This window comes from Sorex fumeus, unplaced genomic scaffold (assembly GCF_029834395.1).
Source record: "Sorex fumeus unplaced genomic scaffold, SorFum_2.1 ptg000008l, whole genome shotgun sequence".
In the NCBI taxonomy this organism is placed as follows: Eukaryota; Metazoa; Chordata; class Mammalia; order Eulipotyphla; family Soricidae; genus Sorex; species Sorex fumeus.
In genome coordinates this window covers 29970680-29985061 of record NW_026606065.1, presented here as the reverse complement: position 1 = coordinate 29985061, position 14382 = coordinate 29970680, and the positions used below count along the sequence as shown (strand labels likewise).

The 14382-nt window shown below is 53.8% G+C and overlaps 1 protein-coding gene across 1 annotated transcript in view; it reads left to right on the top strand.

Annotated features, from left to right (window-relative positions):
* Positions 1-5346: 5346 nt before the first annotated feature.
* Positions 5347-14382, top strand: part of CLYBL (citramalyl-CoA lyase) — a 173427-nt gene continuing 164391 nt past the window's right edge. Inside the window, exon 1 of the mRNA XM_056109702.1 lies at positions 5347-5441. Within this exon, the coding sequence (XP_055965677.1) occupies positions 5359-5441 (83 nt within the window). The 5' untranslated portion in view covers positions 5347-5358. The remainder of the gene's footprint in view (positions 5442-14382) is intronic.

The window sequence follows — 14382 nt, the reverse complement described above, 5'->3', positions numbered from 1 at the left end:
GCAGCAGGACCGGGCCAGGGGTTTTGCTTGCATCCTGGGGTGCAGCGCACCGCGCGGTCCGCGGCTCCTCCAGACGGAACCGGAAGGCCGGCAGGTGCGCCAGGTGCTCGCTGCTTATTCTGCGTTTGGCCTAAATTTGAGCGCATCCCCCGGCGCGCCCCAAGGAGGCCAGACAGAAGCCTCGGGCATCAAAGGCGGCGCCCGCGGGGAGGTGAGCGCGCGGGTTTGCGCGCGTCGGGGCGCAGCCGGCGGCCCCGGGCAGGACTCCTGATGGGCCGCCCCGCGGGCGCCTCTGAAGTCGGGCCCGCAGTCTCCCGGGCCCCCCTGCCTTTGAGATTTGGGGGAGAATGAGCCGCTTCGCTGCGAGGCGCACAGGCGGGGGGGACGTGGACGGGGACGGAGGGTCTTTGGTGCCTGCAACAAAGGGACGCGGCCGCTTCGTTTTCCTACTGGGTCCCGGCAGCCAGACTCTACAGAGCTTGGTTGTCAGCTGAGCTCTCAATGGACAGAAGGCTTGGCTAGATTATGGCGGGGGTGGGGTGGGGGGTGGGTTTGGGTTTTGGGAGGGCCACACTCGGCAGTGCTCAGGGTTTACTCCTGGCGCAGTGCTCAGGGATCTCGCATTCCCGGAGACATGGTGCGGGGGGGGGGGGGGGGGGGGAATCAAACTGATATTGGCCATGAGCAGAGCAAGCACCTTACCTGTACCATCTTTCTGACCCCAATAACTTCTTTTTAGTGTTTTGTTTTCTCCTCTCCTTTCCTTCCTTCCTTCCTTCCTTCCTTCCTTCCTTCCTTCCTTCCCTCCCTCTCTCCCTCCCTCCTTCCTTCCTTCCTTCCTTCCTTCCTCCCTCTCTCTCTCTCTCTCTCTCTCTCTCTTTCTTTTTTAATTTATTCATTTATTTTCTTTTTGGCTTTTTGGGTCACACCTGGCAATGCACAGGGGTTACTCCTGCCTCTGCACTCAGGGAATTACTCCTGGTGGTATCTCAGGGATATGGGATGCTGGGAATCAAACCTGGGTCGGTCGGCCACGTGCAAGGCAAATGCCCTACCTTCCTTTCTTTCTTCCTTTCTTTCTTCCTTTCTTTCTTTCTTCCTTCCTTCCTTCCTTTCTTTCTTTCTTTCTTTCTTTCTTTCTTTCTTTCTTTCTTTCTTTCTTTCTTTCCTACACCCGGCGATGCTCAGGGGTTCCTTCTGGCTCTGCACTCAGGAATCACTCCTGGTGTTGCTCAGAGGACCATATAGAATGCCAGGAATTGAAACCAGGTTTGCCGTGTGGAAGGCAAACACCCTCCCTGCTGTACTATCTCCGGTCCTCTAAAGTGTTTTTTCCTTATGATAAAATGTAGCATGCAATTTGCGAGAGGTTGTGAGGGCACTTGCCTTGCATGTACCCAACCTGGCATCTACCCTGCACCACATCAACTGGCTGAGCATCTGCTGGTGCATCCCTGAAGGACTCCAGCACTGCCAGAGTGGCCTAGGAGGCCTGGACACTGCAATGTTTGACCATCAACCATAGGCCAGGCCAGCTGAGACTTGCAGATGGGCCGTGAGTTGAGGTCTGCTTGGGGTCCCCCAAAATTGACCCTGTTTAGTGCAGGTGAAGAGGATCCAGGACATTTAAGTGCTTATCTCGTTCTCTCCGCCTCCCACTCCAACTTTCACACCTTCCCAGGCAGAAACCGATAGAACACCGAGTCCCCACTCCTTTTCCCTGGCCCTGAAAGCCCGGACTCCTGCCTCTGACCTCACAAGTGGAATCATGCACTATGGGGGTGGGGCGCCTCCCTCATTTCAGCTCCCGTGAGGTCCCCACGGTGCATTGTCAGGATTTCACGCAGATAGCTTTGGGCCAGGAGCCACCCTCATCACTGTTGGGGATGACCTGAGTGGAGACAGGGAGGGACAGTGCGCGTCCAGTGTTGAGTTGTGCTCAGCCACTTCCGCCTTGTGAGTGGACTGAGCCCCCCCATCTCTGGGCCCCCAAAGGCCCCCAGTGCTGATGCCTGTTCTTCTCCCACCTTCCAGATCTCCAGCGAGCACCCTCTCCCTCCAACGACACCACAGGTGGACATGGCTGGCACTGAATCGGGTGACCAAGGGGGTGGTCACCACGAGATTGTTAGAACAAAATATGGAAGGCGAGTATATCTGCTGACCAGTCGGATGGAAGAACTGAGCAGATGATGGGAGCAATCGCCCACAAATGATCTTTAGCTCAGGGCTAACTCCTGGCTCTGCTCAGGAATTGCTTCTGGCGGTACTCAGGGGTTACTCCTGGCTCTGCTCAGGAATCGCTTCTGGCGGTACTCAGGGGTTACTCCTGGCTCTGCACTCAGGAATCACTCTTGGCGGTATTCGAGGGATCATATGGGATGCCGGGGATCGAACCTGGGTCAACTGTGTGCACGCAAGTCAAGCGCCCTCCCTGCTGTCCTGTTGCTCTGGCCCAGCTCTGGGCATTTGCAACTTGCTTTTACTAGTTACTCACAAGACCTTGAAGCACATTCTTTCATTTGTTTTGGGGTTACACCAGGTGCTCAAGAGTCACTCCGTGCCAGGGCTTGGGAGATCATGTGGTGCTGGAGACCAAATCTGGGCCTCCTGCATGCAAATTTTGTGTTCCAGCTCTTTGAGTCACCCCCACTAAAAGGGGCATGGTCTTACTGGGACATACTCTGGAAATCTGTTCTTTTTTGGGGGGGTTGGGGCACACCTGGCAGTACTCAGTGCTTGCTCAGGCTCGGACCCTCAAGAGATAACTCCTAGAGGGAATCAGGGGACCATATGAAAAGTTGGGGAATGAACCCAGGTTGGCTGAATTCAAGGTAAGCGCCTTACCAGCTATACTATCTCTCTGGCTCCTCAATGTACTTTTTATTCTGTGTGTGTGTGTGTGTGTGTGTGTGTGTGTATGTGTGTGTGTGTGTGTCTGTCTGTCTCTGCCTCTGCCTCTCTTTTTTGTATTTAAGCAGTGGAAACAGACAGTGCAGTGAGTAGTACCTAGTACAGTACCCAAGGGAGAACACATGGGACTGAGGGAGGATTGAAGAGCTTGGGGGTGCCTGACAGTGTCAGGCCTTTCAGGGCCATGAGAAAAACTTTGATTTTATTTCACATACTTTCCATGAGAAGCCAATAAAGGGCTTTAAGAAAAAGAAGTAAAGTGTTGATGATGATGAGAAGTAATTAACACCCCACATACCAGTTCTGGGCCAGGAAAGGTTTTTTATTTTTCTTTTAAAAAAATCTGGATTTTTGCACTCCACCTGGCAGTATTATTCCTGGCTCAAAATTCTCTGCTGTCAGGGATCACTTCTGGCAAGCTCAAGGGACCACTTGGGGTGCCAAGGATTGAATCCAGGTGAACCCTGTGTCAGCGTCCTACCCACTGTACTCTCTCCACCCCCAAGGTAAGGTTTTAAGCTCTTGTGAAATAACCAATAGGTCACTCCATCCTTCAGACAGTCCAATCAAGTAAAAACTCCAAAAGCACAGGAAGAACATAGGGAACTCATCCAGCTCTCAGGGCTGGTAAATTCTGTTGCAATCCCCAGTCACTCTCCCCACTGCTAAGTCACAAGAGTCAGAGTTGCTGCAAGCTGGGAGGAGGGATTTTGCGGGAGTTGCTGCTGCCTGAACCTTCAGCAATGTTCCCCTGGCTCACAAAGCTGCCCAGAGCAGTTCTGAGCACATTCCTGGTATAAATATCTCCCGAATGCAGAAGCTGTAGACTCAGGCATGCTGGCGTTGAAGCACATTTATGAAATATTCTAACAACAAAAATTAAGAAATCCCTAGAAAGTGTGGTCTGACCTGTAGGATCTCTCAAAAACAAAATCTAGAGATAGTATAGAGATCCAGGGGTTAAGTTGTGTGCTTGGTAAATAGTAAACTCCCCATTTTGATTCCAGACACTGCCAGGGAGCAATCCCTAAGAACAGAGCAGGAAGGAGCCTCAGTCCTCCCCCACAACAAAACAAAAATAATAAAACAACAATCACAAAAAAAAGGATGCATGAGTAACTGAATTTATCAACAGAAAAACAACCCCTCAGTGCCCTATTTCTCCTGCCATCTCCTCTCCCCCTGGCACAGTGGGGAAGGAAGGACTTGAGCTAAGACCAATAGGAGCACACCAAATTTGATGGGTAAATTGCAGAGAAGCCCACCAAGTTCAGCTAGCAAAAATGTTAGCACCAAAGGCTCAACCAGCTCAGTGGATCCTCCATGACATCTCTAACACCCTTGTGAGATGTAACGGTGATCACACATTGAGTTTTATTTTTGTTGAAAATTGAGTTTGAGGGGCTGGAGCGATAGCACAGAGGGTAAGGGCATTTGCCTTGCACGCAGCCGACCCAGGTTTGATCCCCAGCATCCCATATGGTCCCCTGAGCACCGCCAGGAGTAATTCCTGAGTGCAGAGCCAGGAGTAACCCCTGGCTGGGTGTGACCCAAAAAGAAAAAAAAAAAGGAAAAAAAAACTGAGTTTGACTGACCTAGTTTCTGATCATTCTATTTGCCATTTTGTTGCAACAAGCAATATGAAATAAAGCTGTTTGTGCCTGCTAAGAGGGAAGAGAGAGAAAGAGAAAGAGAGAGAGCCAGTGCATGTGTGTGTGTGTGTGTGGTGTGCAGGGTGTGCTTGGAAAACTGGGGACGTTGGTGACAGGAAGGTCACAATGGTGATGGGATTGGTGTGGGAATATTGTATGTCTGAAACAAGTGCTTCATGAACAACTTTGCAAATCATGACATTTAAATGTTAAAAAAATAATAGTAATAAGAGGCCGGAGGGATAGTATAGCGGGTAGAGCGTTTGCCTTGTATGCCGCAGACTAGGTTTCATCCCCAACACCCCATATGGTCCTCGGAGAAACGCCAGGAGTGATTCCTGAGTGCAGAGCCAGGAGAAACCTCTGAGCATCGCCGGATGGGACCCAAAAAGCAAAAAAAAAAATTTTTTTTAAATAACAAAATAGGGGAAAAGATATAAAAGACTTGGTAAGTAAGGCCGGGGCGCAGAGAGGTGAGGACGCAGAGAGCTAGGGACACAGCTGGGCGTTGAGCAATAGGGGCGTGGCGTAGGCGGGGCTGTGCGCGGCAAGGCCGGCCGGGGCGTGGCTATCCGGGGAGGGGCTGGGCTATCGGGGAAGGGGTGTGACTAGCTGTGATGGAGGCGTGGCCAGTCGAGGAGGGGCGGGGCTATCTTGGGGCCGGGACATGGCTAACCAGAGGGGCGGGGCGTGGCTAGCTGGAGCTGGGGCGCGGCTAGCCGCGGCGGGGGCGTGTCTGGAGGCGTGACCCCTCGGCGGTGGGCGTGTCGAGGGCGTGGCCTGCGCGGGGAAGATGGCGCTGCGTCTGCTGCGAAGGGCGGCGCGTGCGGCGGCGGCGGCGGCGGCGGCAGTGGCGGCGGCGACGCTGCCCAGGCTGTGAGTGCAGTTTCCGAGTGCCCCTCGGGCTCGCCCAGGTCCCACTGCGGCTCAGCCCCCGCGGCCCGCGCGAACCCCGGCCGGGAGGGAGCACGTGTGTCCGGACGCCCGGGCCAAGGTCGTCCCCCTCGCTGCGGGGGACCCTCGCTGGGGCCGGGGAAGTGGACCCGCGTCGGGCCCCGGCATAAGCGCAGCCCGCGAGCAGTCGCGGTTCCCCGGCCGTGCCACCCATCTCTTACCCACCAGAGCTTTCGCTTAGAGCGATCGAGACATTCGAACATTTAGAAGCACACACAAGTAGCATTGATCGGAGTTGGGGGGTAGGGGGAAATTACTAACGTTTCTCCCCAAACCGTGTGAGGAGAGTGTGCCGCTTTGACAGTCTCCCTGGTATCATCAGGACCAGCTGGAGCCTCAGGTCAGCGGTTCTCAGACTGTCCAGGGCCGCCTGGTGCCCGCGGAGAGGCAGAGACGCCCGCGGGGCCGGGGACCGCACTTTGCAAATCACCCGACCGGTCCGCGCTGGTGCAGAGGCGTGCCTGTCCCCTGTCTCCGCGCGTGGGCAGACGCGTGCGTGTCCCCCCGCCTTTGGGTCCCACGCCCACCGCGTGGGGAAGTCAAGGGCTTGTTCATAGAGACGAGGAAACCGAGGCTCCCGGAGGCCCCTTGGCCTGGAGTGGCCACGTTGTTGTTGGGTTCAGAAGTGAAGTCTGGGGTTCCTGGGCCGGCACTTTTAACATCTCTGGTCACCTGCCGTTCCAACCCACTCTCTGCGAGTAGGAGCGCCGGACTCTGAAGCGGGAAAGGCTGCTGAGAAAATATTGCTGGGGGAACTTCTAGAACGTTCGGCGTCTGAGCTATAAAAGGGGCCAGCTTTTGGGCCGCAAGTGTCGTGACCGTGCGCGCAGGCACACACACATATACACACACCACACACCCTCTTCCAGTGCTCACCATGCTCTCCTCCGCCCCTTAGCTCACTGGCTCCTTCTTGACCCACCTGTTGGGCTGTCGGGGCCACCAGGAGTGCCCAGAGCCTGTGCCTGGGTCAGATCCGCACCGTGGAGCTGCAGAAATGCCTGTGTCAGCCCAGATGCAGAGGCAGGGGAGTCACCTTGGCTCTTGCACCAGGTGGATGCTCTCCCTCCGGCCATTGGCCTTTTCACTCTTCTGACCCGGGCCCCAGGGCTGACTGCAGAGACCGTTCCCGACCCAGCACTGGCTCCCGTGGCTGTCCCAGCTGTTTTCCTGCCCGTCTTGCCTCCAGCCCTGCTAATCCTTGCAGCTGCTACTCCATCTCCGTAAATGCCCCCCAACTCCCGGGGGTGCTACTGCGAAGGGGGGTCTTTTCCCCGAGGTCTTCCCAGCTGGACAGTGGAGGAGTCTTTGTGAAGAGTAGCCCGTGTGTACACACACATCTATAAATATTTCCATATGTAGCCATCTGCACCGCTCCTCAGAGAATCACGTTCCCGCTGCCTCCACTTCCAATCCTTTACCACATGGATCATCCCAGCCCCTTCCACTCGCTTATTTGTAAATTTTCGCTCCAACAGTGAGCAACCTGGCTTGTACCATCTGCCATCCCTCATTTAATTGTTCAGTGTCCCTTTACGTGTATGTGTACATGTGGCGGTATCTGAATTGTTAGACCCGTCTCTGTGGGTTCTGACAATTGGAATTCAGGGCTGCCGGGAAGCTCACTCCTCCGTCACTCTCAGTTACAGCTTTTCATTCCATTCCCTCCACGGTGCTTCCCTCCCTTTGTAACCCAGATTCTCTTGCCACGGTTGCATTCTTTCCTGGGTTCCCCACACCTCACAGATGAGTTTGTTTGGGGCCACCGGTGCTCAGGGCTTATTCCTGGCTCTGCACTCAGGGATCACTCCTGGCAGGCTCAGCGGACCCTATTGGGTGCCTGATTGAACCCAGTTCAGCCGCATGCAAAGCAAACAAATGCCTCCCCTGCTATCCAATTGCTCTGGCCCGGTGATTTTTGTTTGAAACCGTTTATGTTACTGTCACTCTTTTGGCTTGTGCCCTCTGTGACTTTGGTAAATGCACACTGTCACGTGTCTATCCTACAGTACCTCTGCTTCACCTGTTTCTCTTTCCTCCTCCTCCTTCCAAACTCAGGGCCAGCCCCATCTTATCCCGGTCAGTTTGGCCCTTCCCAGGCTGCCCCATGATCACAGCTGTCCAGCAGTGGGGGGGACTCTTTAGACTGCTTCTGCTCTTCATTGTCCTGTTACACAGAGGGTCCTCCTGTCTCTGTGCCCTGATAACTTATTTTCTTCTCTGGCTGAATAATATTCTCGTGTGTAGATATACCCGTGGTGTATTCGATATGCCAAAAAGAGTAACGACAAGTCTCACAATGGAGACGTTACTGGTGCCCGCTCAAGCAAATCGATGAACAACGGGAGGACAGTGCTACAGTACATAGATATATCCCGTTTGCCGAATGGGAGCTGCTTTGGTTGCCGCTAGATTTTGCGGATTTTGAGTAGAGCTGCTATAAACGTCCATGGGTGGGTTTCGTGTGGGTCTAAGGTGTCCGGAGCCCTTGGGAATTGCCTGATTGCTGTCTGTGGAGAGGCCTAGACTTGGCTTTGTTGGAACCTGCCAGACCCTCCAGAGTCGGGTCCAGCTGCTCGCGGTGAAGATGCTTCTGTTGCTCCAAACTCTTGCAGGCGTTGGAGATTATCAGTAGCCATTCTTTGTGTTTGTTTGTTGTTTGGGGGCTCACCCATCAGTGCTCAGGGTTTACTTCTGGTTCTGTGCCGGGGGGGTGGGGAACCATCTCGGGTGCTGGAGATCCGACCTAGGTCAGCTGCATGCAAGGCAAGTGCCGTATCCACTGGACTATTTCCCTATTACCCTGGCCTCCTCCGTTAGCCGTTTTATTTACTTATATTTATTTAGAGTTTTGGGACCCACCCGGCGGTGCTCAGGGGACCATATGGGGTACTGGGCACCCAACTTGGATTGGCCGCGTGCAAAGCAAGCCCCCTACCCACTGTCCTATCTCTCTGCCCTGACCATTCAGTGGCGGTAAGTAAAAGTAAGTAAAGTAAAGGCCCTCCCGTTGATCTTCGATTTGCTCGAGTGGGCCCAGTAACATCTCCATTGGAGACTTTTGTTGTTACTGTGTTTGGCATATCGAATACATCACGGGGAGCTTGCCAGCTCTGCCGTGCGGGCGAGATACTCTCGGTAGCTTGCCGGGCTCTCCGAGAGGGGCGGAGGAATCGAACTTGGGTCGGCCATGTTGGCTGCGTGCAAGGCAAATGCCCTACCGCTGTGCTATCGCTCCAGCCCCAGTGGTGGTAGGTTGTTATTTTCTTTTGCTGTGACCGCCCTCCCACACCTTCGTTGCTGTGTTGGGTGTGATGCGGGCACACGTGCTCCCTGGGGCTCACACTCTTTTGTCGTGGTGTTCACAGCAGCCCTTCCGATTATAGTATGTGTGTGTCTGTGTGTGTGTGGGGGGGAGTTGTCGGGGGTGCCCACACATGTGCTAGTGGTGAGGGTGGGTGGGAGGTATTGTACTCCTGACTGCAGTGCTCACGCACATCTATCTGTGTGCCCGATGGCAGAGTTCCTGAGAGCCCATAGACATGGCATGTGGGCGGCCCCACGGGTCAAACTCGAGGCCTCGATCCCCCCTCTGCTTCCATAGTCATTTGTTTTCCCTTCCGGTTCTCTAAGGACAACCATCGATGACTCACTTGCTCAGAAGGTCTTCAGGGGCCTTGTGCATCTGAAGTGGCTTGTTCTTTTCTTATTGCTGAGTTGTGGGGCGCTGGCTGTCTGGGTGTTCTGCAGAGACTTCCTGTGATCTTTTCATTCTCTCAACATGACTCTTTTAGGGGCTGGGAGCTCACCTGCCATTGCTCAGGGGCTCTGAGCTCGGGGGTTGCTTCCACTTGTTCTTGGGGGACCATGAGGTTCTGGGGACCAAACTGGGAACTGGGTCAGCCACACGCCTGGCACTCACCTTAATCCCTGTTTGGTTTCTCTGGCCCACCATAGCCTTTCACAAAGCATACGTTTCTGGTTTTAATGAAGTCAGACACCAAGCTACTTTTTTTTTTTTTTCCTTAGATTCTGCTTTCAGTGGTTTGTTTTGGTTTGGTGTGGGGGCCACACCTGGGAGAACCTGGGTCAGCCATGTGCAGGGAGGTGCCTTGCCTCTGTATGCTACCTTTCCAGCCCCCTGCTTTTGGTATTGGTTATAAAAACTCACGGTGGTCTGGTGGTCTGGAGAGAGAGGGCATGCTCTCTCGCAAGTAAGGTGCTCGCTTGCAAGCAGCTGACCTGGGTTCACTCCCCGGCATCCCATATGGTCCTCCAAGCACCTCCAGGAGTGATTCCTGAGTGCAGAGCCAGGAGTAACCCTTGAGAATTGTCAGGTGTGACACTCCCCGCCCCCCCCCCCCCACACACACACATATACACGCACTCCACTGCAACAAAACAAAACAAAAAAATGTCGGAGGACTTCTGGTGTGGCCTGGCTGGCAGGGACGGGATCTGCCAGGGGTTTTGAAAGGCTGCAGTTGCCAGCTCAGAGCCTGAGCCACCTGCAACAGTTGTGTCCTGTGGAGATTGGGCTGTGAAGGGCCTGTTTCAGTGGTGGGGGCAGACAGGTGGGCTGGAGAAGGATGGACGAACTCCTTCTTGTAAATTATATTGGCTATTTTGAATACTTGAGTCTTCTATATAGAATAAATATTCTATATAAACTTTCTTTCCTCCCTTTCCCATATCCGTGAACTAGCTTGCTGCGCATTTATTGAGATTGTGTTGAATCTAAGTTGGGGAAAATAGACTTATTTTTTTCTTTTTGGGTCGCACCCGGCAATGCTCAGGGGTTACTCCTGGCTCTGCACTCAGGAATTACTTCTGGTGGTGCTCAGGGGACCATATGGGATGCTGGGAATCGAACCCAGGTTGGCCACATATAAGGCAAATTATCGCTCCAACCCCAAAATAGACATTTTAATATTATGGATTCTTCCAGACCTTGAACACAGAATCTCACTCCATTCATTTTAATCCTTGTTTGTTTATTTCTTTTTCTTTTCTTACTTGTTTTTTGGCCCCATCTGGGGATGCTCAGGGGTTACTCCTGGCAGTGCTTGGGGAACCCTCTCGGTGCCCAGTATTGAACCTGGATCAGTCACATGCAAGGCAAACGCCCTCCCTGCTGTACTAATGCTCTAACACAAATCTTTATTTCTTTCAGCAGAGTTTATTTGGAATCTGTGTATAGATCTTATAAATGTTTTATTAGAGTTATACCGAAATTTGTCATTTAGGGGGAGTTGCTTTTTATAATGGCTGGAGCGATAGCATAGCAGGGAGGGCATTTGCCTTGCAAGTGGCCAATATGGCCAACCCGAGTTCGATTCCTCCGCCCCTCTCGGAGAGCCCAGCAAGCTACCGAGAGTATCTCGCCCGCACGGCAAAGCCTGGCAAGCTACCCGTGACGTATTCGATATGCCAGACACAGTAACAACAAGTCTCACGATGGAGACGTTACTGGGCCCGCTCGAGCAAATCGATGATCAACGGGAGGACCGTGACAGCTTTTTATAAGGGCTGCTTGCTTGCTTGCTTTCCTTTTTCTTTTCTTTTCACTTTGCTTTTTGGTCACACCCAGCAATGCTCTGCACTCAGGAATCACTCCTGACGGTGCTCGGGGACCATATATATGGATTGCTGGGGATCGAACCCGAGTCAGCTGTGTGCAAGGCTGACCCATTGTACTGTGCTTAGTGTAAACGCCCTACCTGCTGTCCTATCACTTGGCCCTATGTCTATTTTTTATTCTAATTGTTCACTGTTGGTGTGTTGGAAATATAACTTTGTAACCTATAATCTTGCCAATAATCACTTATTTTCACTAATTATCATTATTTTTGTGTATTTGGGAGTCACACCTAGTGATGCTCAGGGCTTATTCCTGGCTCTGTGCTCAGGAATCAATCCTGGCGGTGCTTGGGGACCACATAGAGTCCTGGGGACCGAACTAGGGTCGGGGGATCATATGGGATGCCAGGGATCGAACCCGGGTCGGCCTGCGTGGCAAGGCAAACGCGCTCTCTGCTGTAGGATCGCTCCGGCCTGGTCATGGCATTTGTAAACAAAGACGGTTTTATTTCTTCTTTGCCAATATATTCCTTGTTCTGGTCTTCATGCGCTGCTCAGGGCTTCCAGGAGGCGGCTGAGCACGGTCTATGCAAGAGGAATTTCCTGCACCTGCTCAGCCCGGGCGCAGACCCTACCCCGTCCCTGCCCCCGCCGCGCGGCCGGTGCCTCCCCGAGCGGCCGCTAGGGGGCGTGCGGCTCCGCTTTACGGCGCGGAAAGCAGGTGCTGGAAGGGGGGGGGGGGGAGTGCTGGAAGGGAATCCTGCAGCTCCAGTTGCTCAGAGTAAAGGCCAGATAGTCCCGCGGGGTGCTCAGAGCTTCCTCCTGGCTCGGGGCCCCCCCTGTGGAGTGCCGGGAACCACATCCTGGTCCCCGACGACGCTGTCCTCTCTCTCCAGCCCAGTTCCACAGGTCACTCCTCTTGGCTTTGTGCATGATAGGTGGTTTAGAATCCCACCAGCAATACAGAAATACTGCAGTCACAGAGGAAATGAATTCTGTGTTTCCAGAGAGGCCGCTTTGGGGTAGGAAAATCCACTGTAATTCCAGCAGATTTATTTCACGCTGTTTCTGGTTTTGTAGCTTATCAATTAAATAGCTCACTTGAAGGATGTGGATATAACCCAGTCTCCCTCCCCTGCCTCCTTCCTTTTTCCCTTCTCTCCATCCCCTCCATGTCTGTCCCCTTCTTTCTTATTTCTCTTGCTGCTATTATTATTGTTATTTTCTTTTTGGATCACACCCGGCAATGCTCACGGGTTACTCCTGGCTCTGTACTCAGGAATCATTCCTGGCGGTGCTTGAGGGACCATATGGGATGCTGGGAATCAAACCCAGGTCGACTGCGTGCAAGGCAAACGCCCTACCCGCTGTGCTATTGCTCCAACCCCTGCTATTATTATTTATTATTATTATTATTATTATTAGCCACACCTGTCAGTGCTCAGGGATCACTCCTGGCAGATTCAGGGGACCATCCAGGGGGCTGGGGCTCGGACCCAGGTCAGCCGTGTGCAATGCCAATGTTCTCCGCCTGTGCTATTTCTCCGGCTCCCTCTCCTGCCTTTGTAGGGGTCCATATCCAGTGGTGCTCGCTCCATGGCCCTTTGACTCTCTCCCGCCCTGCCACACATGCCAGGGTCTGTGCGAAACCACCACCGTCACTCATTCACTATGTCCAGGCGTGCTGGGGGGAGGGAGGGAGGGGCGGGGCGGAGGGAGGACATGGAACTGGCCCTGTGGCAGCCTGCCCTGAGCATGGGTGAGCTTGCAGGGGTCAAACTGTGGGCATCTCAAAACTGTTTCGCACTTGTGCCCTGATTTCCTTCCGAGGAGGGGGGTGTTGGCAGACCCATGAGTGTTTTCGGCGGCTCTTCTGCCTGTTCTCTATGGGGGGGGCAGCTGACCCACGGTGGGGGCAGCAGCTCTGGAGAGCAGGCATCCCTGTTTGGCCACCCAGGCCAGCCCGCAGGCATCCCTGAATCTCCTGCTCATCCTCTTGACCCAGCTTTCAATTTTTTTTTAATTTATTTTTTTTGGTTTTTGAGTCACACGTGACAGTGATGTGAGCAGGGCTTACTTCTGACTCGGTGCTCAGGGATCACCTCCTGGTGGAGTTCGGGGGGCCCTATGGGATGCCGGGGATGGAACCCAGGTCAGCTGCATCCTACCTGCTGTCTCTCTGGCCCCTGGGCCTGGCTTTTGAGATTGACCGGGGTGCCTGCTTTTGTACTAAAGGAATCTGCTCAGGTCCCTCTGGGGGCGTCTGCCAAGACTGCTGCCAGCCTGGTGGGTGGACTGGGAGGCCAGGGACCCCAGGGTGCTTTTGCAGGACCCCAGGATAGAGCCACATTAAAGACACTTCCTACTGGCTTGTCCTTGCTGCCACCAGTACAATTAGCGTCACAGCATAGGGGTCGACTGTTCTCTTGGCCCAACCAAAGTTCTGCGTTGCTAAACCGTCTTGCACCAGGGAAACCAGTGCCCCTGGGTAAGCCTTTCTGTGCTTCCCTTGTCTTCAGAGTGTTACCCACGTCTGCGTGATGCCACTTTACAAGCATGCAGGCTAATTTTTATTTTGTTTTGGGGGCCACATCCGGCTGTGCTCAGGGCTTCCTCCTGGCCCTGTGCTCAGGGATCACTCCATGGCGGGGTCTTATGCAGTGCCAGGGATCAGCCCCAGGCGAGTGCCCTTCCTGCTGACTAGTCTCTCTGGCCTTGCAGGCTTTTTTTTTTTTTTTTTTTTTTGCTTTTTGGGTCACACCCGGTGATGCACAGGGGTTACTCCTGGCTCATGCACTCAGGAATCACTCCTGGCGGTGCTCGGGGGACCATATGGGATGCTGGGAATTGAACCCAAGGTCGGCCGCGTGTAAGGCAAATGCCCTACCCGCTCTGCTATCGCTCCAGCCCCCTGCAGGCTTATTTTAAAGCACTTACATTCGACTCGTCTTTTTACTTAAATCTTAACCATGTTCCTGGCGGCCAGGGGCGCTCTCTCTTGGGGTCCCCGAGGCCAGGTTAGGAAATAGTCCAAAGAAAAAGCCTGCGCCCTGTGCGCTTCTGGCGCCGAGGCACTAGAGGGCGCTCCAGCAACGGGAGACGCGAATGTCACCTTGCAGACTGGCGGCTTCCAGGACAGACCCGAGTTGGTTTTCCAGGGCCTTTTTGAGTATTTTCCACCGACCCGTGCTTTGAGGCGCCGATGGGAAACTGTGCCTCTGTGCTTGAAGCTCCCTCCTGCCGTGTCCCAGCCCGGCGCTGCCGGGTGGGGGGTTTGGGAGGC